At 38.3% G+C, this 27801-nt stretch overlaps 1 protein-coding gene across 1 annotated transcript in view; it reads right to left on the bottom strand.

Moving 5' to 3' along the window:
- Nucleotides 1-27801, bottom strand: part of MDFIC (MyoD family inhibitor domain containing) — an 87115-nt gene that overhangs the window by 12863 nt on the left and 46451 nt on the right. Inside the window, exon 4 of the mRNA XM_049641718.1 lies at nucleotides 20552-20830. Coding sequence (XP_049497675.1) covers nucleotides 20552-20830 — 279 coding nt within the window. The remainder of the gene's footprint in view (nucleotides 1-20551; nucleotides 20831-27801) is intronic.

Here is a 27801-nt window from a genome sequence, read left to right as displayed (position 1 = left end):
ATTATCTTGTCTCTTTTTACAGTCCTTGTTTTAAAGTCTGTTTTGTCTGATATAAATACAGTTACTCCATCTTTCTTTTGGATTCAATTTGCATGGAAGATCTTTATCCATCTCTTCACTTTTAAGTCTATGTAACTTTACATCTGAAGTGAGTCTTCTGTAGTCAGCATACCGATGAGTCTTGTGTTTTCATACCACCATTCTTTTAATTGAAGAATTTAGTCCATTTATATTTAAAATAATTATTGATAGGTATGTATTTCTGCCATTTTTTACAATTTATTTATTTACTTAGCCACCTAGCTGCCCCTGCCATTTGTTAATTTTTTTTTTTTTTTTTTTAAATCTGTTTTGTAGTTCTGTTTCTTTCTTTTACTTGGTCTTTTCCTTTGTAACTTGATGATTTTCTGTAGTGGTTATGCTTAGATTATTCTTAGATATGCTTCATGTTTTTCATATTTCGTGTGTCTACTACAGGTTTTTGCTTTGTGGTTATTAAGAGGCTTACATATAATGACATATCCAACAGCCTATTTTAAGTTTATAACTTAAGCATTAATGCATTCTAAAGCTCTACATTTTTACTTTCCCCTCTTTTTTTTTTTTAATTTTTTTTTTTTTAACGTTTATTTATTTTTGAGACAGAGACAGAGCATGAACAGGGGAGGGTCAGAGAGAGAGGGACACACAGAATCTGAAACAGGCTCCAGGCTCTGAGCTGTCAGCACAGAGCCGACGCGGGGCTCGAACTCACGGACCGCGAGATCATGACCTGAGCCGAAGTCGGACGCTTAACCGCTTAACCGACTGAGCCACCCAGGCGCCCCTCCCCCTCTTTTTTGATGTCACATTTTACATCTTTTTATCTTAACTACTTATTGTGGTTATAGTGAGTTTTACTACTTTTGTCTTTTAACCCTCATACTAGCTTTACAAGTGATCTGCCATGTTTACATTAGATTATTTTGAACTTTACATTTACGTTTACCACTGAGATTTATACTTTCATGTTTTCCTGTTAGTAATTAGTGCCCTTTTTCTTCAGCTTAAAGAAGTTCCTTTAACATTTACTGTAAACCAGGCTTAGCTTTTATCTGTCTAGAAAATTCTTTCCTGAAATCCAGAATGACAACTTTGCTGGAGAGTGTTCTTGGTTACAAGTTTTTTTTCTTTCAACACTTGAAATAAATGATGCCACTCCTTTCTCTCAGGCAAAGTTTCTGCTGAAAAATCTGAGGATAGTCTCTAGGGGTTCCCTTATACATATACTTTTCTTTTGCTGCTTTTAAGATTACCTCCTTCTTCTTAACTTTCGACATATTAATTATGATGTGTCTTGGTGTGAGTCTCCTTGAGTTCATCTTATTTGGCAATCTCTCAGCTTCCATATCTGGGTACCTGTTTTCTTCAAGATGTTAGGGAAATTCTCAGCCACTACTTCTTGAAATAATTTTTCTGCCCCTTTCTTCTTTCTCTGTGATCCCTTTAATGTCACTGTTGGCCCACTCAGTGTTGTCACATAACTCTCTTAAGCTATCTCAACTTTTCCATTCCTTTTTTCTATGCACTGATGAGGTGAGCTCTGCTGCCCTGTTTTGAAACTCCCTGATCTTTTCTTCTGCTTCATAGTTTGCTGTTGAATTCTTCCAGTATATTTTTCAGTTTGGTTTTGTATTCTTGAGCTGTGTGACTTCCATCTGGTAATGTCTTATATCTCTGTATTCTGTGTCCACTCATTCATCTCCCAAGTTTGGTGAACATCTGTGAAACCATTATTTTGAACTCTTTGGCAGGTAAACCACTTATCTCCATTTAATTAAGAACTTTTTCTTAGGGTTTATCTTCTTCCTTTTTAAACATATTCCTCTCTTTATTCACTTCTATTGACTCTCTGTGTTGGCTTCTGTGCATTAGATAAAACAGCCACCTTCTGATTAGATAAATTAGCACCTAGATTAAGGCTATTTGGAAAATGACCCCCCCCCCGCCCCCCGCAGCAGTGGCTTGTAAAGTATGCAAACATATATAATCTTGTGGCACTAAAACTATAAATCCCACTGGTTTCCAAGGCCAGGCGATCTAGAGGTGTCCACTGGTGGCACACAAAAATCAGGGTACTAGCTGGGTATACAAGTTTCTTTTGGGAGGATACTGGTTATCTGGAGCAAGGCAAAGGGAGAGCTTAAAGACGGCACTCACAGGCCGTTTCTCTGGAAGTGCATACAAGTAGGCCCCTACATATGTGCCCAACCTGAAGCCTGCCCAAAGCCAAAGGTCATGTTAAGCAAATAGGACTCTCTTGCAGAGACTGGGGGTATGTCTCAGTCTGCTATCTGTGCAGTGCCTCTGGAGTGGCAGCTGGCCAAGAGCAGTCTCTCCTGTGTTAGTCTGTGGGACCCAGGAACGCAGGCTCTGCTATCCACCACAGCTAGGCGATCTAATGGTGTCCCTGGGCACCAGATGTGTATAAGCTCATCTTCTCCCAGAGATACTGGCATTCTGCAGGACAAAGCTAGTGTTCACCTTCCAAGGTGAACCCAGATTACAGTGAGTTAGTCAGAACAACCTCCCTGAGATAGAGCCTGCCAGCTTCAGATCTGAGTATCCTGGCGATTTCCTAGATGTGTGTTAAGTTAGGTGCTTGCCCCTCACACTGACACTTTATTTTAAAGAGTATCTGCTTGACCTAAGGTCTGGGCACCCCTCAATCCGCTGCCTCTCTACTGGGCCCAGGGCATGTGGGTCCGCACGCACAAGCCCATTATAGCCACTTCCCGGTTCGACACAGTCTTTTGGGTCTTCGGGATATAAGCTGCACTGGTTTACAAAGCTAGATGTTTGGGGGTTCTTCTATCAGATACAGTCTTAAAAGTCAGGGCGCTGAATGTGGGGTTCAAACTCTTTGCTCTTCAGGGAGAGGTTCTAGGTTTTGAGTTCCATCCTGTCATTGTGCCGGTGTGAGCTTTAATCTCAGCCTCTCCTGCTTGCTTTAGATGTGGTTGTGTTTTTTTTTTTTTTTTTTTCTCTGCCATATGTGAAGGATTCACTTAGCTAGTTTTCAGATTCTTTTCAGAAGAAATTATTCCATATGTAGCTGTAGATTTGGGGTGTTTGTGGGAGGAGGTGAGTTCGGGATCCTCCTGTGCCATCTTGAACAAGAACTCCCTATTATCAGATGCTACTAGACTCTTCCAGGGCCCCCAGAATTGGCTAGGTCACTTGTGTCATGAGGTCTTTAAGACCGTGTGGGAATAAACAAACACAAGGAGAGGAAGCTGACAGTATACGAAGGGCTGGGATCTGGAACAATAATTCTCCAGGCACTTGCACCTGTACCATGGAAAAAGGCTGAGAGGCCCTGGTGGTGACTGTTCCTGTAAGCTCCTATAAAGGCAGGGACCGCATCTCCAGCAGGGGGGACAGGCCTCACACAGGCAAGAGCAGCCTTGCCTTGAGAAGGCCCAGGCTGTGCACCCCAGTCCTGGTACAAGAGCCAGGCCCCAACCACAGAGGCACAGCAGTCTGACAGACACTCCCGGCAAGATGAAGAGGAACAAGCCGAGCGAAATGAGACACCAAAGCGTATTTCAAAGGAGTGCACAGGAGGTAAATCCTGTTATTTATGGAATTAATTTGGGAATCAGTGATGGCATTGTTACTCTTTCCATATCCCTCCCTCTCCACCCATGTTATCTATTAATACCATTTTTTTTGTTTGTTTTTTTAAGCCGCCGATGAACAGGACAGCATGACACTGAAATTATAAGGTATAAATACCTCCACCTTAATTTAGTGTACAAACAATTCCACAGCCAAGAAAATCTATGAACATGTCGTTTGCAAGTACTCTAAAACTGACAAACCTGGTTTTCTCATATAATAAAAATTTTGGAGCCTTGTTATATTACTTTAAATTGTAGAAAAGAAGGTGAAAAAAAAAAAACACTTTTACTTAGCTGCCTCTCGATGCTGTGCACTTCATCAGGGCCACCCCCCAATGGCGGTTTCCCTGAGTCACAGCTCATTACCTACTGTGGCAATTCCAGCCAGCAAATGCCAGAATTACTGAAACAGATGCCCCAAGTGTCCGTGGTGGTTGTCTCTCTGTTTGGTTTTGGTGAGGCTTCTAGCAACAAGGAAATGACATTTTTGGGGGCACAAAAATGTTACAACTTATGATCACTCTGCCATCTTCGTGAGTGGCACAGACAGCCAAATATTATATCCCATTTATTGGGATCTGGAAAACCTATTTCCTAGTCTTGACTCCGTCACTAACTGGCTAAGTGACCTTGAGCAAATGATTTCAGTGTCTAACTTCTTACAGTAAAGAACAAAATAATCTCCAAGTTCTTTCCAGGCACTAAGTTTCTATGAAAGCATAGCTCAGGGTCTTTTCTTGGCTTTGAACAGAGCAATTACTTGGCTTAACACGATATTCGAAGTACAATGGCAAGTTAACAGATGCTCCTGGGTCTCAACCAACTTAGCGTCAACATATTCAACAGATGGTCAGATGACATGTGTTAGGTGAAGAGAAAGCCAAGGTGGTTCCAGGTAGTGAGGAGGAAATGTGAAGGCACACAGGCAAGAATATGATAGTTTTAGAGACCCAAGTGTCTCAGTGTTGTTGGGGCAGGGAAAACCAAGGAGAAAGCCTTCAATTTTCCATTTCAGAAAGGAGGAGGCAAGAGCAGCATCAGTGATCATATATACCCACCTGACCCCCCTGACACTGTATTATTGAGGAATATAATGGAAGTGGTCAGATCAGCACGAGTTGCTAAGACACTGGATGAGGCAATGATGGGAACAGAATAGTCAAGTATGACTCCCTGGTTTCTGGAGCCATTCACTAAGCAAGAAACATAGACAAATAGTTTAGTTAAAGATACTCTGAAAGCATCATAGGATAATTCTGAAGAAACTCAGATGGAGCTGTCCAAGAGGTGGTTGGAGACACTGGCCTAAGAGCTTAAGGGTCAGGTCTGGGCTAGGGAGCCAGAGTCGCTGAAATGCTTATGGCAAATACAATTATTAAGCTGCCCAGGGAGAATGTCCTGAGCAAAAGGAGAAGAGACGGAAGGGGACAAACAGCATTTGAGAAAAGGACTGAGGAAGAGGGGGTAGGCAGGGCAAACTGGGGACTTAACAAGGGCAAAGAAACTCCAAGAAAGGGAGGTGCCGTGGAAGCAAGAGAGTAAAATATTTCAAGGAGATTGTGTCGAATAGTATGCTTAGCCAGAGAAATTTCAGTGATGTGATAGGGATGAAAGTGAATAGCAGTGGGAGGAGGGGTAATTGAAAAATGAGGAAGTAGAGACCGCAAAGGCAGATACCTTTCAAGAAATCTGTACAGGGAAAGCATCTTCTCCCCCTGGAGAGGGAGAGAAAGTTTCAGAGAGCTTCATGTAATGAGAGTGGCAACAAAATATAATAGCCATTGTGGAAAATGGAGAGGGCAGGTCTGCTTATCTGCATAGTTCATTGCAATGTCCTCGTCCCCTAAAGGGTGCCTGCCCCAGAGCAAGCTTGATAATGATTTGTTGAATGAGTCAGGGACATATAGAAGGTTTGCTGAGGGATTCTGAAAATCCAGTTGAGATCTGAGACCATACATCGGTCGTGATGGTGATTTTTATGGAGGTCAAGGTTTCCTCAGTAGTGCTCAGCGTCTTGGTACAGACAGAAGTTGAAAAAGAAAGGGGGTCTAGGTTTTGGTTCTGAAAGGCAGGCATCCCTGAAGGACAGGGTCTCGAGTCGGGAGATTCATCGAGGGATCCAAATATCAATAAGGAAGACAACATCTGGGAGGCCAGGTACATATAATGAGGGTCAAGTGGAGTTCAAGAGCCAGCATATTCATAGTTATTTCCGACTAAAAGTGTAATTTTTAAAAAAGAATAATACTCAAAGGCACTAGATTAGAAAATAACATGGGACTGCTCTATAGAATCTAGTACACAGGCCTGGGCACCTGGCAGATCCTTAAATACCTGTTGACATCATGAAATTCATTTGTATGGCCTCAGGCGAAGATTACTTTTGGTTTTACTTCATCTTCTCCTGTCACTCCACAGAACACATTTTCCAGGAGATATCTACCACAGCTGTTGAAAAGTTCTTTCTAAAATAACTACTCTTCTGTCATTCCAAGATGCAATTTCTGCATCCCTCACTGAGCATAATTATTAGAAAAAAAAAAATAAACTTCAGCTTCTAGTGTCAACTTTAAATTATGTTATGTTATGGGGATATTATTCCCCAAGAGGTCCAGTTCTTCCAGTCTGATTTCCCAAGAGAATTCAGAGTGGAAACTTAGGTAGGTTTAATATGTCTTTGGAAAACTAGTATATTCATCCATTTTGCTCTTTTCTTTCAATTATCTTCACATTTCCCCCCAAATCCTGGATTTCTCAATCTTTGAGGAGACCACTATTATTTATGTGTATGAATGTTTCCCTTTCAACATAAGGAATACAATTAATTTCCCTGAGTAAACGGTTTTATAATTATTCACTTTTATTCTTCTAATTGCCTCCTCTACCTACCACCTTCCATTTTCCCTTCAGCCAGGCAGACGCGAAGTAAGTACCAACTACCAAGGTCCAGTGCGGGGAAGAGGGCCATGACGCCACGCTATGTTACAGGTCAATTCAAATCCCTTTGCAAGATTTGCCTGAGAGCCTGGAAACAAAGTTTTCACCAGGTTGTTGACTTTTGATACATTTCCTCTGTTTTGTCTTGTATTTATTTATGGACAGTTAAATTAAGATTACCCAAACTGTGGCATGCAAAACCACGGAAATAATTTTCTCCATTCTTCTATATCCTGATATTGCTGAGTATGACGTGGGTAAAAAATAAATTTTTTTACAAAAGTATGCATGAAGATGTAAATGTGAGAACAACAGTTTCTTGGGAATTTACTATTTAATATTGTTTTTTGACGTGGAAATTTGGGTATGTCTTTTATGCTTATTTCAATTTCATACGAGCAAGAAAAAGCTGTTAAAAAATCCGTGTTCTCTGTATTATGAAAATTGCACACAGATATGTAAGGTTGCAAAGGAAATTATACTACAAAGAATGCTTAGGGTGCAGCAAAGCAGGATAGAGCAGGTATTCTTGTTTTTTTTTGTGTCTGCCACTGACATAAAATAATAGTTTCAAATGTGTCAAATAAAAACGATTTCAAAGGAAACCAATTATGTTGAAATAGTTACAATATTAAAAGTTGAGGTAGAATAAAAGTAAGTATGTGCTTTTTCTAACACATCAATGACAAGATCCACTGACCTTGTAACTGCTATAATTTTAAAGTAGTGATTAGCATAAACAATTATTTCAGGATTTCTGCAGCAATGGTAATAGGATATGAAAATAACAGTGATTGGGGTGCCTGGTGGCTCAGTCAATTGAGTGTCTGACTCTTGATTTCAACTCAGGTCACAATCTCACAGTCGATCATGAGATTGAGCCCCGAATCAGGCACCAAGCCAAGAGGGGAGCCTGCTTAAGATTCTCTCTCTCTGCCCCTCCCCTACTCACATGCATGCTCTCTCTAAAATAAAATTAATAATAAAATATCAGTGACAAAAGTTACAAGTACTACTAATGCTACTAAAGTTTATTGTTTCCATTTATAACCGAGAGAAATGCTAAATTTCAAGTACAGAAACTAATGAAATTGATTTTTTTTTTTTCCCTCTCAAAGTCATGGACCCCTCCCGAAGCTAAGACCCCTGAACTGGTGGATCGTAAGTGAATCTTTCAAAGAGCTTCACTTAAGTATATTTATTCATTTAAGTATATTCAACTTAAGCCTGCTTTTAAGAAAATATTTTACCATGTGAGAAATTTTCAGAAATAGGGCAAATTTGTACCTTGAGTTCCCCTCTATCTGAGAGTTATACAAATTAATTTGAAAAAGTCCTCAAAAACTACACTAATTTAACACTACGTATTAGTATGAAAATTAGTGAAAAGAGTTCTAAGATCAACTGTACACATTTCTATGTTACTTCATTTTTTTAAATTACATTCTCAAATGACCCTGCCTGACTCCAAACTATTCTGAAAGAAATCAACTCAAATACCATGAGAATCTAATTCAATCTAGAAAAAGATAACCATTGTTCAAAATTCTCATACCCATACTCACAAACACAAAAGCTAAAAATAAAACCATTGGACACTAATATTATAACATTGAAAATGTCATGAATCACTGTCATTTGGGTTCCTGTAAATTGCAATAAGTTGTTCAATTAAATCGTGCAAAATGTCTGAGTTAGGAGGGAGAGAAAGTAAGAAAAAGAGAAAAACGAAGGGATGGAGTGATGGAGGGGCAGTGGGCGAGAAAGACAGATGGACTACACAAAGTATACTTTGGAGTTACAAACCAAAGGAGCCCAAACTCAGCTTGAAGGCCTAATCCAAACAGTTCCAAATGGGTTTCCCCCCAATATTGCAATTCTCTATTCTTAAATATTTTAGTGTCTATTTAACCAGTAAAACAATAGATCTTTTGAGCATACAGAGATGACAGTGGGGGCACACAAAGGAAGGAATGGAAAGAACATAGAAAAACATAGGGCAAAAAACAAAAACAAAAGCAAAAGCAAAAACAAACAAACAAAAAAAAAAACACCAGGAAATTTATTAAGGTGCCAAGACAAAAAATACAGAATATAGCATTATCAAAAATGGTTTTAGTTGAAGTCAAAGTAGCATGAACATAACCCAGTTAGGCTTAAAACTTTGAATTTCTTCTTTCTTCCAGATTGTCAGTGGGCAGACCATCTGGCATTTGGACACAAGTTAAGGTATGGATTACACATCAGTATTTTCCTCAAGTCATTAGCTCATTTAAAGATTTTTATCCGTCAAACCTCAGAAATTGAATTAATTTTTTTTTTTTAACAAGGTAAATACTGTAGCTACGGCGGTAAATTTTAGGTTAAAGTGAGACACAAAACAAAGAATTTTGATTTATTGTGACCAGCAGAGAGCAAGTTTTACTGTGAGTGGTCATCTCAAATATTTGAAGATACAAACTATATTCAATGAATAATACTTTGATACTATTTTCCCTGTGTATACTTCATAAACTACAAGAGACTCATGAGTCATCAGCCAGTTTTTGTCAGAAGATTCAAAACATCCTGCACATTCTGTATCTTTTCCCAAAAACTTCCTCCTTTGAGAATTGTAGTTATTACGCAGTGTCTAGTGCTATTATTGTAACTATGAAATAATTTTTTGAAATCCTTCTAAAACAAATGGAAACTTTTATCATAATTAACAGCATGCCAAATGATAAAGTATTTTCTTAAATGGATGGTTTCCAAAACAGTAAACCTATGCCAAATCCTACTGGTTATTTGAAAGATATCCAGCTAAAGAAATAGAAAGTGCCTCCTACTCTAAGCACTACTATAGTGAACACTATAAAGATCATCTGAAACCATAGCTGCTTTTAATGGTCTAAAACCTGAGAAGGATAAGATATAGACAGAGCACTTTGTAATGGATCTCCTCCCGTCTCTCCTACACTCCAGGACATCCTTCTCCTGCATCATCACCAATAACAATCAACCAATATATCTCATTTCTTTTTATTTTTTAAACAATTTTTTGTTTATTTACTTTTAAGAGAGAAAGAATGTGAGTGGTGGTTCAGGCGGGGGGACAGATTGAGGGAGACACAGAATCCAAAGCGGGCTTCAGGCTCTGAGCTATCAGCACAGAGCCCAATGCAGGGCTCAAACTCATGAACCATGAGATCATGACCTGAGCCAAAGTCAGACACTTAACCAACTGAGCCACCTAAGTGCCCCCAATATATCCTATTTCTAAAAACATCCCCCTTCAGCAAAATTCCTTGAATATAGTATCCTAGACTTCCAATCTTCAATTCCTCTCTTTTCATTCTCTCCAGAACCCACTTTAATCATACTCTTATCCCCCTAACGACACCAAAAGTATGAGGTCACCAATGACCTTCACAGGACAGTGTCAACGGTCACCTCCCATGCACCTGTTTGGACTTCTCAGTTTCATTTGACCCATGATCATTCTTTCATTCATACTGAAACACTTCCTTCATTTGGTTTCCAAGCTGTCTCTCTTTAGTGGTTCCTTCTCCCCCATCACTGGCTACTCATCCTCCTCCTCTTCTTTTTTCTTTCTTTTAAAGTTCCTCTTTATTTTCTGACCTCTGTATATTGGACTAGTCCAGTGGCTCAGTTTTTGGAATACCTAAATTTATCTTCATCCTGAGCAATAGTTCCTAACTCTACATGCATATTAAAATCTGGTGGGAAGCAGGTAGAGGATACTGATACCTTAGCCACCAGCCTCCCTTCAATTCCAAATGAATTAGAATCTCTGGGGGCAAAGTCCAGAGAGTGGTAATTTACTTCCTACTTGCTTTGTCCAGAAACTCTTCCTCCAGGTCCCCAGGTTGAGAACCCCAGTCCTCAGAGATCCCGTTCGTCGAACATTCTGTATCTTGATGATCCATAAAATGTATCTTAGGCTGCAGACCATTCCTCTGAATTCCAGACACCTCTATTCAAACAACTATTTCATATCACCAGTTAAATAAAGGGTATCTCAAATCCATGACCAAAATCCTTATCTTCCTCTACCAACAAAACCCTGTTCTTCCCATAGTCTTCTCATTTCTATTAATGGCAACTTGTTACTTTAGATTGCTTAGGCAAAAAAAAAAATAAAATAAAATGAAAAAACAAAAAAAACAAAAAAACAAACAAAAAACAAACAAAAAACACCTCAGGAGTCATCCTTAAGTTCTATCTTTCTCTGAAATCTCACTGTTCAGTAAATCTTACTCCGCCTTCCAAATACCTCCTTATGCAAAAACATCTCACCACTTCTACTGCCACCTGGATCCAACACAGCTATCTCCTACCTGAATTACTGCAAAAGGCACACAGTAGGCCTCTTTGGTCCTTCTGTACCTGCAGTGGATTATCAGCACAGAGGCAGGTGATGCTTAAAAATGTTAAGTTAGACCATGTCATTCATTTGTTCAAAATCTTTACAATGGTTCTTCAGGCTCCCCATTATCTGCACCACCGTCACTGTTAAGTGTCTTAATTTACTTCCAGGAACAACACAAGAACTGACAGGATTTTCTTACCATCTTTCTTAAAAGCTTGAGGAAAAGGATCACAATTTTTGTCAGATTCTCAAAGAAGCCCATGAGCCAAAAATGATCAGAATTCCTTTGTAAGAGACTATCATAATATTTCAATTTATTACAGGTTAGGTTTTAACCTTTGCAAGCTTTTACTTACAATAGTAATTCAGTCAAAGGTAGGCCACGTTAGGAGTACTGGGTGGCTCAGTCAGTTGAGTGTCTGACTCTTGATTTCAGGTCATGATCTCAGAGTTTGTGAATTTCAGCCCTGTGTCCGGCTCTATGCTGATAGCACTTTTGAGCCTGCCTGGGATTCTGTCTCTCTCAAAATAAATAAATACACTTAAAAAAAAGAAAAAGAGTAAGCCACATTAAAAGATAAATTTACTTTATATATATTTTAAAATTCACCTGTCTTATATTTTCCTGGATGATGCAGTGGTTTCTTTACTCATCTTTCCTACACTTTTCTTCTTCTTCTAAAGTTTATTTACCTTTGAGACAGAGATAGAGTGCAAGTGGGGGAGGGGTAGAGAGAGAGAGGGAGACACAGAATCCAAAGTAGGATCCAGGCTCTGAGCTGTCAGCACAGAGCCTGACTCAGGGCTCGAACTCACCAGTAATGAGTTCATGAGCTGAAGTTGGCTGCCGAACTGAGCCACCCAGGCACCCCTCTTCTAATTCTTTACCTGTTTCTGTGTTCATGTATTTCCTTTCTTATACTATGCATATATAGAGGCTAGGATTTAAATTCAGTTAAGGGTCTTGCCAAACTAAAGTATAAGAAGCTATCAACTTCCATCCACTTGTGAACTTGTGATCCAAAAGACAACAGTCAGAAGTTTGGAACTCAGAATCACAAATGCCCGCCCTGTGAAAGCCTCCCATTCAAATGGCAGTTAGTGCTCCTGGAATGAGGTCAGAGTGAGGGCTTGAGATAGGCTTTTTAATCTCTTTAGTTACATTTCCTCATACCCAGTCATTCCACAGAGGTTATTCAGAAGTCTTCTAAGATTAATCAACCACACCACAAACAGAGTGGAGTCATCTATGTTAACAATTCAGTAAATGCTTTTCTGGTTGCTCAATTCTCTTGCCTTGTTAATGGATATACAACCACATAAAGAGCTAAACTCTAAAGAACCTATGTATGCTGGGTTGTCAAGAAGTTAATGTTACTACCTTTTTATGTATTCAAACTTTTCCTCTCTCCTTGATCCTTTCCATCGAAAAGTAAACACATTCAAAGCCTTCCCATCTTAAAATGAAAAACAAACTCCCTGGACCCACACTTCCACCCTGGACTTGGGCCTTTCTAGAACTACTGTTGCCCATGTGTTTCCTTAGTGTTCCATAGCCTACATCATTCTGGTTTCTCCATGCAAATGGTTCTAAATTACGTCACCAAATGATGTCCACAATGAAATCCATAAAATATTTCAGTATTCGTCCCGCTGAACCTGTCACTTATCTGGCGCAGTCCCCTTCCTACATTCTTTCCCTGGCCTCCATGGCACTATCCTTTCCAATTGTTTTTCTCAGCAAGATAATCCTCTTCTTTGCCTGTGAGGTCTCCCGAGGGCTGTCTTATCAGTATCATGGCCTCACTCTGACTCTATTTAACATTACCTGTGGAGAAAAATCTGAACTTTTCCATGCGATTGTCTCCCAAGTGCGCAAGCTGAACCCACATTCCCCTCCCACCAAGCTGGCTGGCCTCCAGTGATCTCTGAGTCAGTCAGTTTTCCGCCATCTGACTGTTTCTCATAAATCTCTTCTGAAGAAAACTCAACCAGATTTAGTTTCAAATATTCCCTCCATGAGAATATCAATTAGCATACTTGGGTTTAACTCCTCCCAAGTTCCAACTATATATTCCCAAATGCTCTTGAATTGTGTATCATCATTTGAAATCAAACAGTTCTAAAACTCAACTCATGGTCATCCTTAAACTACACTGAGCTATTCATGATTTCCTCATTTCTTTTCCCTTTTCCAACTAATTGAACTAGAAAATTAATGACAGTCCTGATTCAGATGCAGGTCTGACTGCTGTTCAGTTCTACTCAGTTTTAACCCAGCCCTTAATCCTGAAACCTTAAAGAAAACCTCTGCTTCTCAGTTATCACATTCAGTCCAACTCACAGGGTAGAAAACAAAGTTTGCCCTAGAGAAGCCTGGCTACTGTATCCCCTAGTGCTGTTTCACATACAAAAAAAACACCACCTAAAATTCTCATCATCAAAGAAAAAATTAAAACCATGGTGTATGAATAGGGTCACAAGATCTGTTCAATCCTTTCCATTTAGCCTATTATTCTGAAGCTGGGTTTCTAAATGGTCTGTTCACCCTGCCACCCCACACCCCAGAGCTTCCTGGCCAATCTATCTCTATCTTCATTGTTTTATTTCCTCCCCACCCATCTCCTGAGTGGATGCTAAACTAATTTAGATCATTAGAACAGTGGCCTAAGCAACTTGTCTACAAAACCAAAAAGCCAAAGGTGAAGGAAGTAAAATCCATACATAGCTGATGGCTTCTCTTCTTTAACCTGGCCTGCAAAACTGTAAGCTATTTCAAATGAAGCTATCTGAGGCATCTCTGTTCCAAATGTTAAATTATACGTAAATCTTTTCTTTGATCATTAAAGGGATGGGTAAGAGAATAATTTACTATAGAACATCAATTATATAGTTAACCTATTTGCCTAAAATCTACAGTGTATTCAAGTATCTAGAAACATCATTTATTAAAAAAAAAAGAACAATTTATAAGCACTTTGGATAGATAATTGTTTCAATTTTTTTTTAAAAGCTGATTAAATATCTCAAATAAAATATCTCAAGTAAATAAAAAGAATGATTTCTACTTTGAGATCAACTTTGATCATGTCTTCTTTCCTCACGTACCCATCTACTGTATTACTCTTGTTCCATTTAGTTTGTTGGTTGAGCAGTGAAATTTACTAAAAGCCTGTTTTCCAATGGACTGGCAAATACTGCCTCAGAAAGCAGAGTTCTAAACCTTTCTCCCACACAACCATTTTGACATGGAATGGAAGGCACTGTGCCTGAGAAAACAGAACAAAACAAAACATCATCCAAGCAAACTAAGTATTTTGAGGAAAGCAGAGACTTATCTTGCCAAAGTCAGAGGAGGTGTGTTTCTGGAAGCTCAAATTATAACACTATAGTCCTCTCATAAAATCCTATTATCCTTCCACTAAAATACTTGTATTTCTACAATTACAGGCAAACCTGACGTTTTATGGGGGAAAATGATTGTAAGATTTTATAGTATTATGTAACTAAGAATGAACAATTCAATTTGAATTTTACTTTTTTTCCCCCTTGTTTTTAGGATTTGGCAACATGTTGTTGACTGAAAATCACAAGGAATAATGAAGAAACAATGGGGGTAAGAGGCAGAAGTTCTGAGTTCCAGTCCTACCCCAGTAGAATTTTTGTCTCTGACCTCTGATATTTGCACTCTTATCTTTCCACACTCTCTCCCTTGAGGATTTCAGCCTTTCTGAGGTTTCAACCACAATGTCTATGGAATGCTAAAGAACAAGTACCTGTGTTCTCAGTTTTATACTCCTTACTTGCTTCAACACTTATTACAAGCCAGACTCTAGACTGTGCTGGAAATAAAAAGAATGAGACAGAGTCTTGGCCTTCAGTGAAGTTACATTTTAGTGCAGGCAGGAAGACAAACTTCAGTATCATTGGGTATGTGGAAGGTGCGATGGGGACACAAAAGAGGGGCAATTAGCTCAAAACTGGGCATCAGGAGATGATGCCTAAGTTGAGTTCTGAAAAAAAATGTACACAGGTGAAAAAGGCAAGGAAAATTACGAGAGCATTCCACGTTGAGGGGAGACAAGAAGGAAGGGCATTTACTTGTACCCCTTAACCACATGTACAGGGACCTCTAACCAATGGAGTAAAGGCATGCTTTGAAACACGTGGACTTGTGCCAAGGTTTGCAGATGGTGAGGAGGGTAGGGGAAGTGATGAGGTCAAGGAAAGATATTTTTACCATTTCACCAGCAATTCTCAAGAAAGGCGGGGCAGGACATATCTGATCACCTCCTGAGCTTTTCAAACTTTCATGCTCAATAGTGCCACATCCACTTTGAAGGCTGTGTGCCCCACCTGCTCCTACTCACGCTAAGGTGCCCTGTCCCTCTGGTATACCGTGAAAAACTGCTACACTACAAATACAAGGGGAAATACAGAGAAAAGGGGGAGGAAGAAGAATCTAAAATGATAGGTCAGAGAGGAAGGAAACCAAGAAAATAGTTTGAAGAAAAGGAAGCAGAGAGAACCAGTAAAATTGGAAGACTGGGCTCAAGTCAAGTCCATCCATAGTTCCAAAAGCTTCCTAGAGGTTGGTAGCATCCCAGCTCAACAAGTCCAGAGTAACTCATCATGTCAGGTATGGCAATAGTTTATTTCTAACATACTAAAAGTTGTGAAGGCACTAGGCGTGCAGGTGCTTAATAGAGAGCAATATTGAACAGGTAAGAAGGCATCTGGTTTGAATAACTGCAACCATGGAATTTCTGCATTATGGAGAGAAAATTTTTTTCAAAGAAATGTATACTGGATATAAAATGGTGTCCTTCAAAGCGACTGCTTTAAAGCTTCAGAGGAACAGGATATCCCAGGGGTCCTGTGGACTTTCCCTTTGTCACATTTCCACTCTCATGGCTAATTTAGCTTCTATCACAGTAAACTGTTTATGATTATCTGAACAAACCACATTAATTCCTAACAGCCTTGAATGTCTCTCTCATCTATCTATTGAGCGTCCACCCAGGCATTGCCTTCTTCAGGAAGTTAACATTCTTAACACTTGTGAGCTCCTTAATGATGACAATGACAACAGTGATACTTATCAGATACTTCATCTGGGCCAGACTGCCGTTCTAACTCAAATGAATTTGGCATCCACTCAACTCCTCTTTATGACAATTCCATGAGGTAGGTACTAATAATAGCCCCATTTTACACTTAAGACACTGAGGTACAACGCCTACCCCAGGACACATCACAGGTCAGTGGTAAAGCCAATAGTTGAACCTAAGCCGACTAGTTTCAGAGTCTGTGGTCTAATCCCTAGGCCACACAGCCTGTGTGTGATTAAAAATGGGACAGATCCTAGGTACTGCTATATACACAAGGCTCTTGGCTGTCTTGTTCAATTTAAGTTCAATGAGCTTTGGGGTTGGAGAAGTATATAAGATGGCATATTAACCCGAAAGGTATAAAGTCTATTCTAAAAACACCTTTGCTGAAACTTAATTTTCACACAAATATACAGCTGTAACTGGCATACCTCAAATGTGTTAGATTTACCATTCCTAGGATAAGAAAAGTGTCTTAGAGTCTAATGAAAACCCTTGGCAATCTGAATATCATATGATGCTAAATTATCCTATAATTATTTGAGAGGTCAAGAATCTTAAACATTTAGTCTTAAAACTCTCCACATGGGTGATGCAATCAGAAAATTTAAGGATGTATGAAAATATTTTTACACAAAACAAGTAGAAATCTACTTATTTAATAAACTTTCAATAAAAGGTACAATATTTTCCAACATGGGTATTTTTTTCCCTCTATTGCAAAAAAGGAAATTTTTAAAATAACATTTTTTAATGAATATGAGCACCTATTTTATTTTCCAGTGCTGGTTTCAAGGAAGAGTAGGATAAAAGTGTGTGGAATAAAACACTGTATCACTTATTAACTGGTGGGAAACTCTAATTTATAATGGTGCCCAGCGCTAAAGCTTCATAAAGAAAAAAATTTGAGTCAGCTCAGTCCAACCTCTTCGGCACTTTAGTCTGGCAGGAAAGGGAAACAAGCCTAGGGCAAAAGTGTGAGAATTGTTTTTATAGTTTTAGTAGGAAAAGCTTCAAGAAGGCAAATGTATACTAAGATCCTTTCCTCATCACAGATAACACCATCAATATCAGATGCGATGCGGGAATGACCAGTAACTACCTTTCTCATAAAGACCTTCAGTAAGGCAAAGTATCAGTGGTTAGGGGCATAGATTGTGGAGCCAGAAGGTCTGGGGTTTCATCTTATTTCTACCACCTGTCAATTGACTTCAGTGGGTTCACCTGACCCATCTGTGCCTCAGTTGGCTCATTTATAATAAGACAATTACATAGAGCTGATTAACTTAAAGTGCTGTTGGGAGGGTACAATGAAATCATGCTAGCCTAGTTTAAAAGAGAATGAACAATACACATTACTACTTGAGCTCAGTCCATAGATAACCTACAGTTGCATCTTACAAGATGTTGCCAACACACTGACTCAGTTCCGGGGCTGGGTAAGTCCTAAGCTCTGCGTGAGCAAGGTGGGCCAACATCTTTTTTTTTTTTTTTAAATATATTTTTATTCAAAAACTTTTTAATGTTTGATTTTGAGACAGAGACGGCAGAGAGAGAGGAAGACACAGAATCTGAAACAGGCTCCAGGCTCTGAGCTGTTAGCACAGATCCTGATGCGGGGCTTGAACTCACAAACCGTGAGATCACGACCTTAGCTGAAGCTAGAGTGTCAACCAACTGAACCACCCCGGCACCCCAAGGGGGCCCACATCTTAAGGGTTTTTCAAAATTTGGTCTGCAAAGAGGCCCTTACTTTGTTTTAATGAAGCGAAATAAAATAGTTTCATATTTAATTCCATCTTCTGAACCAGAAAAAACGCCCCTGTCAGTATTATTTATGTGTAACACAAAAATCACCACAGGCACCGTTTGTCTAGAAATCACACTGTCAAACTGTGGTTAGCTGTCTTTGAGCTGAATTGAGTGAATATTATTTTGTTATTCATTTGCTCCTGTTACTGTAGGAGGAACAGGCATAGACAATAAAGACTTAAGAAAATGTAACAAAAAGAAAGTGAGAAAACAATTAAATCTCTCATTTTTAAAAAAATAATTTGTATCCACTTTTATCAGTGTCCTAAATCAAGCCTGTTCAAGACCTACTGTTGTGACATACCTCCTGAAATCCAGATGCTCTCCCTGTTCATCAGAACCATTCCTGCCATTGCCCGGGCCTACTCAGCAAGTATTACATTTCTGCTCAACCAGGAATCACATTCTGCAGAGCAAGAAACCTGCGCTGAAGTGAAGCCGTTTTTGCTGTGGGGATGGCATCACAGAATCCTGAACTCATCCTAACTTGGAAGATTCCTACTCCAAACCATTTCACAGAAAAAGCAGCCCCCTGAGAAATACAAGTCTCCCAGCTAGCTGGTGGCCGGCACTTTGTCATTTCATTTGCCATCTACCAGGTCTGTACTTTTTGTTTACCTACAACTACATTGCCGGGGAATAAACTTAACTTCAAAACTGAAAATCAGGAGTCAACTTTAAACAGCATCAAAAAGCATGAGGATGCCCAAGCTGGAGAACACAAGAAACTGGGACAAGGACATGTTCATCTAGATTTGAGCAATCACAACAACATACACTCAGCTAAATCCTATACCCTCACAGCAAAGTTCTGGATAGAATGACGTACAATATATTTAGACATCTTCATTTGTGTTTCACACTCCTCATTCCCCAATCCAACCTGGCAAAGATGTGGTGATAAAGAGGAGGATGACAAGGGACTTCCCTTATCCTTATCTCCCTCATACACTCACAGGCCTGGGAGAGAAAGGGGGAGAACACAACTCTATTTCATTTCAACACTATCGATTTTCCTCTTCCTTCCTATGTTACTTAGGAAGCTGCATTCTTCCATTAGAAATAAGTTCAGACACAGAATTAAAAATAAACAAATAAGGACAATCTAAAAGTTCCATAAGCTATTTCAGGTTGGATTGATTGATACATTTCAGGTAGGACTGATACACCATTCTTTACAATAAGTAAATATCAAATGGAAAAGAAGAGGTTAAGGCTGTAATAAGTAAATTCAAATGTATAAAACAAGTAGATTTCAATTACTTCACCCAATCACTGGGAAGCAAAGATACTCTAAAGAAAATTGCATTGCCTTCCCAACTCCTTGGAGAGCCAGTTTAGTTAACAGCCTACCTCTGCTTCCGAGATGACCATACAGCTTGCATGTCAAACTCATTTTAAAGTGTCAATCATGTCCCTTTCAATCTAATTAGTTTGGAAAGTAGTGTCACTGACCTGGAACTATGCAGACCACTTATTATCATATCATTTGATCAACCTAACACTTTACCTCAGTTGAGTCTAGGACACCTGTAGCCAAAATGTAATATCCTTTCTCCCGCTCCTTACTGGTAACTCTCAATACAATTTCCTATTTACAACTCAATTTATCTCTATGAATAAGCATGGCCAACTTCACAGAGGCATCCACAGAATTTGCCTTATTTAAAATTTCATGGTAATTAAAATTGAAAGGTAAGGGGAATTAGAAAAAAAGAATCACATATAGATCTGAACCAGAGGAGGAAATATATGCCTGTATCTGTATCTAAAATGCAGATGTGAGGTTTTTGATCCCCAAGAACTGCTAAAGGAGAGGAAAGAGGAAGACTAGAACGACATGGATAGGCTGGGCGAAATCTGGGACCTTACACATGGTAGGGAGGCTATTCTTCTCTAACAAAATATAACACAACAAGCCATTTTTATGAAAGGAGTCTGTGGGCTGTAAACCCATCATCGGATGGGTTTGTGCTCTAATAAAAGCTTTCTCACGTTCATAGTATTTAACCTGACTTTAACCTGGCCAAGGACAGGATGAAGCACATTGAAGACCTAATCAGTAATTCCCCAGAGGTCAAAGAACACCCATGTACCTCGGGAGGAGAGGCCACAACCAGACCAAAGTGAATGGGCAATGAGGTGGGCCTGGAGGGGTGACAACACCGGGGGCTGGAAGATGCTCCTCAGTGAAGCAACAGATCACCGGGCCCATCCCTGGTGAGAGGATGGAAATTACCTAATCCTCTCCTCATTTTACTTGTGCGTATTTAAGAACTGATTTGCAAGACAAAAATATAAGCAAGTCATTTCTGAACCACAGGACATCATAATGAATCAGGGACAGAGAGAACACATGCACACACCACCAGAATGTTGCATTCGTATGTTCAGATGTGGTATTAAAAAAAATGGGTATATGAGTTCTATTTAAAGTCCTGACTGTTCACTCTAGAAGACAATAATCTAAAGCAGGATGTCAGTTGCTAACACTTCCTTTCCAAGCCTGTGTTTCCTTAGGCAGATGTTGCGTTTTACCAAAACTCCTGTTTGAAAGATAAGCAAGATTCTTCATTCATGTTTGCTTGATCAGGTAGTTATTGGTGAATATGATTTTACATCTGGTCAAATAAAATAAGCATGTATCTCAAACTCACCTTCAGGTGAAGAGCCTGTCTTTTGGGAAAAGACAGCATTAACTTTACTCTTCTTACTGATATCACTGTTGACGGACAAGCTGGACTGAATTTTTCTATGCATCTTGTTAGAAACAGGTGCTGAAAGTCTTCGATTATCCGCAGATACGTTTTTGGCCCCGTGGTGGTGAATTCCATTTCCGTTGCTCAGACTAGTGGGGCCGTTCTTTATCTTGCCACCTTCCTCCTCACTTGGCTCCTGTAGGGACGCTTGAAGCTGAGGCAGGCGCTGAGGTTGGGCTAAAGAACAGGAAAAGTTTTTCCAGTTAAAAAAATATTTGAAAATCATCAAAATATATTCAGTAACAGACTTTTTCTTTTTCCCCTGGGTTTCACCTGTGGTACTAAAAAATGGAAGGTGGAGAAAAAGGAAATATTAATTAACATGGACACAGAGAAAACAATTAGTACAAAAGGCAAAGTGGGAACAGGGTTATCAGAAGTGACTTGACACAAGAAATAGGAAAATAGCAGGAAAGACTTTTGTTTTTTTAAGAAAATTTAAGTTGGAAATCTGAAAAAGTTATTCCACACCCAATCAACAGCAAATGTTTGTCTTCTATGTACTAGGCCCCTCTTTAGGGTGCTAGAAACAGCAATATTATCTCAATATCTCTGATAATGGGCTAAAGTAATTAATTGTCTTTTGAGATAAAAGGGAAAGAACAATGAATTCAAGTGTCAAAGCTGGACAATAGAGAAGGAAATATAGTTGTTTTTCTTTTCAATTTCACTTCATTTTTTTAAAGGTTATTTATTTAAGTAATCTCTACACCCAATGTGGCACTTGAACTCAGGACCCGAGATCAAGAATCACATGCTTTTCCGACTGAGCCAGCCAGGCACCCCTTCAATTTTATTTTAAATCCTGGAGAAGAAAACCTTTTCTATATGTATCCTTCAATTTGATATAAAAATCAACCATTTATGAAAAGTTAGGAATAGAAGACAGTTTCCTTAATCTGATAAAACACATCTGCCCGAGTTAAATGTCAGCACTATAGAAACACTCCCATTTAGGTCAAGACCAAGAAAAGGCAGCCCAGCTTCACCCCTCTTATTCGACATTACACTAGAGGTCCTGGAGAAAACAATAAATATGAAAAAGAAGTAACAGGTCTGAAAAAAAATGTTTTTGAGAGGTATACCTAATTTGAATGTTCTAGGGGAAATTTAGGAGACTATAAATCTTGAAACACAAAGAATTTAACAAGGTATATACAAGATCAACCATATTAAAATAAAAAAACGTTCCTCTAGGCCAACAGAAACCAAATAGCAAATATACAAGAAAAAATGAACTCTTCACAATATCATAAACAAAACACAAACAAACAAACAAAAAACAAAGCCAAGAAAAACACTGTTAAGAATTAAGCTAGGACAAAATGGGCAGTGATTTTCTGGCAAAAATTATAAAAATACTGAAGGACATTAAAGAATATACTACTAACTGTAGAGCATATAAATGTTAATTCTCCCCAATTTATTTATTTAGTGTAATTCCCATAAAACAACAGGCTTGTTGAGGGAACTTGACAAGCTGATTCAAGAATTTATGAGGAAGAGTAATCAACAACCACTAAAGAAATTTTCAGAAAGAAAACGAGGGTTGCAGCATTTGACTTACTACATATATAGTCTTATCACAAAACCAACAGGAGCTAAATCAGTGAGCTGATGGTTCAGACACAGACACATAAACCAGGGGATAAGCAGAGAGAGTTCCCAATATAAATGTGTGCACACATTTAAGTGCATGTATTCTTTAACAAAATAAATTATGGGTATAGTAAATGCCTATCTATGAAAAGCAAAACCTTTCAGATTGAAAAAATAGACTATTTTAACATCATGACACTGAAGGACAAACTAATTGGTTGTTTGGACAATGAATCATAAAAAAAAGCAGGATGACTATTCATCATTGGTGCTGCCTGGCATTTCTGAACACCCTCATGGATTTTTGGTAAATTCCTCTATTCCATTCCTAGACTCCTCTGCAGCTAAAGGACAGGTATGTGACCTAAGTTCTACTAAGCACAAGTATGACTTACATGCAGAATGGCCAATGCAAGAAGGCAGCCACCTCCACCAGAGAGGTGGAAACCCTCAGCACAGACCATGTAGAAAGCGTTTATTGGTCTCGGCAGTGGGGTGCAGTGTCTGATGTCCACTTCCTATCAGACCAATGAACCAATAGTCTAGCAGTGGGGTTTTCAACAAAGAAGCCCCATTAAATAGATGGGAATGATCTGTGGCTGTGTAACTCTTGGGAGGGTCTGTATGCTAATAAATTTATTTTCTATTTAAATTAGCCAAAATGGAATCTAGTGTTTGTAGCTAAAGAGCCCTAACTCCCCCCACCCCCAGTGTTATTTTACGTTGGTTACATAATGAGATCATTAAAATCAACATTCACCTTGACTGAGTAGCCCCTAAGCAAAGCTATCCATCATTGCACTTCAGCAAAAACCACCAATAAAAACAATTTGTTCCCAAAATTTTACTATTTTATAATTTCCTGCAATTTCAAATCTAAAAGTGCTGTTTTAATTAATCTTCTTTTCCATTTATGAATATGAGCAGTTATGAAATATATATTACATCTGAATACTAAGAACTCTTCAATTGAGAAAAGTATTGCATGCAAAGCAGTCACAATTATATGTGGCATTGACCATGTCTGATTATCTGTGTTCTGGGGATTAGCTAAGACTTGGTATATATTTTTGACAAAGACAGTTTGCATTTGAGTAAGTCTCTAGCACACATTGTTTACCTCCATTCCTGTTCACATATCCTCTGTCTCTTGAAGAAAAACATCTTAACATATCAAAACATGCTAACTCATGAATGTGCATATTTTAAGAAAAACAACATTCTTTTTCTGTTTACTTAACAAAAGCATGCTTTCGTACAAAATCTGTTAACATTAATACCTGATTTATTAAACTAACCTATGAGCTCCCTTAAAGGTTTTCAGTTCTTCAGTGATAAAGGAAAATGACTGTCTAAAAATTAAAGTAATGGTGGTAAAATATATCAAAATATTTTGTTTTTCTCCTTACTCTTGATGAAAAAAAAACTTCTCTGTTTAGCAGCTATATATGCCCTTCTGTTAAATATCGACAAGGCATCTGCAAAGGTAGATCTATTTCTTATGAGTGTGCAATCATTTGATCTAGAGATTAATCTGCGGCTCCTGTAACTTGTATCAACTAGAAGGACACCCTAATGACTGCTATTGAACACACATAGTTATGCATATGTATTTAAAGGGATGCCAAAGAAGATAGTCAAACGTAATGTGGTGTTCTTTTCAGAGCACTTACCAGTAATTTCACCAAATAAATGGAATGTTTGGGCCACGTTTTCTCTGAAAAGAATATTTCAAAAGCAATCTGAGAGCTTGGTTAAATTGAAATATCCAATTGACCAATATTAAGGAGACTTCTTATCAACCCAAAATATCCTGTCACAGTCCATAATCCAAGATAAATTTAAAACTACTATGTAGTAGTTAAAACATTCCAATAAGTAATTTTTTTTTAAAAGGTGGTAAAAGACAACTATGTCTTGCCACCAAATTCTCAAACTGACAGATCTGACCTTTTTCTACTATCACAATTGACTATTTGCAAATTACCAGATATGGCTCAAGTGGTATTCAAACATATCCTTAATGATTTATCTACATTTCAATCTTCAAAATGATATCTATTTCTGTTGGCAGATAAATCAAAGTACATTCATTTTTGTTTCACTGTTCTCTATTTTAACTATAGTTTGTATTATGGTCAGGTAACCAAATATTATCTCTTTATGCCAGTTTGTTTTTTTTAATAGTAATAGTTTTTTTTTATTAAAATAATTTCTTAGTTTTAGGATTTGGGCAGATACAGTAAGTCAAATTAAAAATGGATAAACCCTTGGTATATTAGCTATATTAACATTTTTTTTAAGTTCACTGCTAATTTTTCATGGGTGTGACTTGAATCTTAGAGTCAAATTCTAAGCAAAACCAAGTCAGAAACAGGATTTTATTCTCAAAGAACAAAAACATCTGACTGATTAAACCCTAACTACTTGGCTTTAAATAGATTTCTTTTCCTTATTGTGTAAAAGTTGTATATGGCTTTAAAAAAAAAAACAACACAGTAATATGGGAACGACACAATGCTTCTTAAAACACAAGTGATGCCTAGGGACCCTCACTCTCCCTTTAATGATCCACTGCTCTCATTCAGCTGTCTTTCTTTTTTCAAATCTTTACATATGTGACAGCTCTCAAAAGTAGACCATAGACCATCTGGCATTTTCCGAGGTGTAACTTGTGCAAATTCAGCTCTATTGGGAGCGCACTGCTATCTTCTGCCTGCGTTATAAAGGGACAATAGAATGTAGAACTTATGAGTTGTTTTGAATTATTCATTTTTTTGCCTGTATATTCAAGAAATTTTACAAACTCTGCATTTTGTACTACATAATCACATGCGTTAAAGGTACAAAGAAACTTTTTGACACCTCTTTTCTACAGAAAGCTGGCATTTTGTTTGATATGTGAACATTCAGCATCTGTTATATCATTCTAAACAGGATGGGTGCTTCTACAAAAGACCCCATTTTAAACTTACTCTATATGAGCAAAAAAATGTATTCTTGACATTCAGTAACTAATGCAATACACATCAAAATTTCAAATACCAGTTATATGAACATTCAGCATCTTCAAACCTGGATAGCATTGGTCACCCACTTACCATATGTGTAAAGAATTTTTTTTTTTTTACCAGTGCTCACACAATGCCGCATGATTGTAATTTTAATATCCGTGATGAATAGTTACAAATGTCTTAAGAAATACTGTGCTTTCTAGGTTCAAATGTTTTCAATCAGGGAGGAAACCAATAGAATTAAATCTAGTGATTTTCAATAAGAATAATAAATATGGGAGTAATGAGTCAATAGCATGAACTTCTTTTGATAATTTTTTTTAAACTGGGTGATATTGCAGCAAGTAATAACTACACTTGCAACTGTAGCTGCCTGAGCGGCAATATAAAGCAACATTTTGTTATAGCATATAATCTATTAGCATGTGCAAGACCTCTTCAGTCACTGGTCTCTTGCACAAATCAGATTTAATAAAATTACAAAAGAATTCTCATACCACTTGCCCACTTTAAATGGTGGTTGTATGCATATGAAAAAAAGTTAAATGCTTAGAATTTAAAATTGTAACAAAATTATCAAAATAGAATATTGTTAGGGGGTGACTTGGTATAAACTGAATTTACTCTTCCCAGAGATAGGTGACAAAGCTTTTCTGGATGCCCAATATTATGTAACTCCATGGTCACTATGAGACAGAGACAAACATGCACATGTGCACACACACTAAAATAGTAGAGATGATATATAAATAAAGTGGTGTTTTATTGTATATACATGTACTACCCGTCAATACCCAATAGCTTAAAAAATCTCTTTGAGATGCACTAATGTGATAAAATTATATTTGTTATAATGTAAGATTTAGGCTAAAATCAACTAAAATAAAAGTTAAAATAATGGCTAACTCTGTTCCTCAGCTTGATACAAGCCTTTCTCAGTGTACCCTAGATAGACCCAGCATCTTAGCCCTTACACAGTCCGAAAGCTCCTGGCATTTTCTACCTGTTTCCTTAGGTCTCTGCCCCCCCTCCCCACCCAAGGTCTTTCTGAAAATTTTGACTTATCTCTTGAGCCTCTGAACTTTTTCATCACATGTTATATTTTCCATCTTCATTTTATTTAATGTATATATTAACATAGTGAAATATATTTTGCAATTGTGTCCTTTTTGGAACATTGATCGGTTTGAGAAGCCCAATCAAATTCTCTCTACACAATTTGAAATGTACAAGATGGAAGAGACTCTCTTATGATGAAAGCATTTTTAACATTAATTCACTTATCAGTGGTAGGGGTTGCAAATACTTCCCAAACAAAAGGATAAAACTTGACAAGTTGTTTGGAGAATCAATCATTAAGAAAGTCCTTAACCATAATGAAGAAGATCTCAAAGGAGGGAGGGCTGCTAGCTTTTCCCCAATTCCATGCTCCCCATTGTCCCGGGTTCTTGGCTAACCCATTTCCCAGTCTTCCTTGCAGTTCAGTTCAGCCATATATCCATGTTCACTCTGAAAGAATGAGAGCAGAAATTATTTCCGCCACTTCCAGGCCTGGGCCTAAGCCCTGGGTGTGTCCTCTATACTTTTCTTTCTTGCACTAGCCAGCAACCCAGCTTTGACCACAGCAGTGGGAAATATCTTAGGCATTTTGGAGAAAACAAACAGAAGGAATCTGCATGGCAGGGAGAAGAGCCTCTCACTGACCTAGTATGCTCATCTTATACTGTTCCATAAGAAATAAACTTTTATTCAGTCATGGGATTAATGCTGGGACTCGTTGTTATAAACAATGTTACAAAACATTACAGCTTCTATCAAATCCTATTAACAACGACACAAATTCTAAATACATATATATGAACTGCCCCTAGCCCAAATGACTTAAAAGATACCACATTTCACTAGAAAGAGTACATTAGTAGCAGTAGAAAGACCACTGTCAAACCCACAGCCTGGGGTTTGTCTTAGAAGACAGCAGATGAGCTAGCTTTACCATGCAGAAGCCAGTTATTACTGAGGGATAGTCGTGCATCATGCAGTTCTGCAGGAAAAGTATCCCAGCATTACTCTGCTGCTCAAAGACAATTTTTAGCCTCACCATGGCTGGTAGGAAATCCAGTAGAGTGACCACCATCCCATTTGGTCAGGACTAAGGGAGGTGCTGGGATGCAGAACTCTTAGTTTTTAAAACAAGACAGGTGAACCGGGACAAATTGGTCACCTTTACATCAGGAGCAATTTTACACAATTGCTACTGTTTTCCTCAAATGAGACACTGGCTTTAGCAGATGGTGGGAAGATAGGCTTTCAGCGAGACTCACGAGGGGTTGAATTCTAGAGTCAGTATTTCCCAGTTCTGTAAGCTTGAGAAAGGTACTTCATCTCCCTGGGCATGAGGCCCTTCACTAGCAAAATGAGATAAAGTGACAGGTCCTCATGGGTATGGACACTTTATTAGCACTTTCCAGTTTTGTACCACAGTTACTCTCTTTCCTTACTCTTCCCTACATAATTTTCCTATCATTTCTTTCTGAT

Source organism: Panthera uncia, chromosome A2 (assembly GCF_023721935.1).
Source record: "Panthera uncia isolate 11264 chromosome A2, Puncia_PCG_1.0, whole genome shotgun sequence".
Lineage (NCBI taxonomy): Eukaryota > Metazoa > Chordata > Mammalia > Carnivora > Felidae > Panthera > Panthera uncia.
This window is presented reverse-complemented; position numbering and strand designations above follow the sequence as displayed.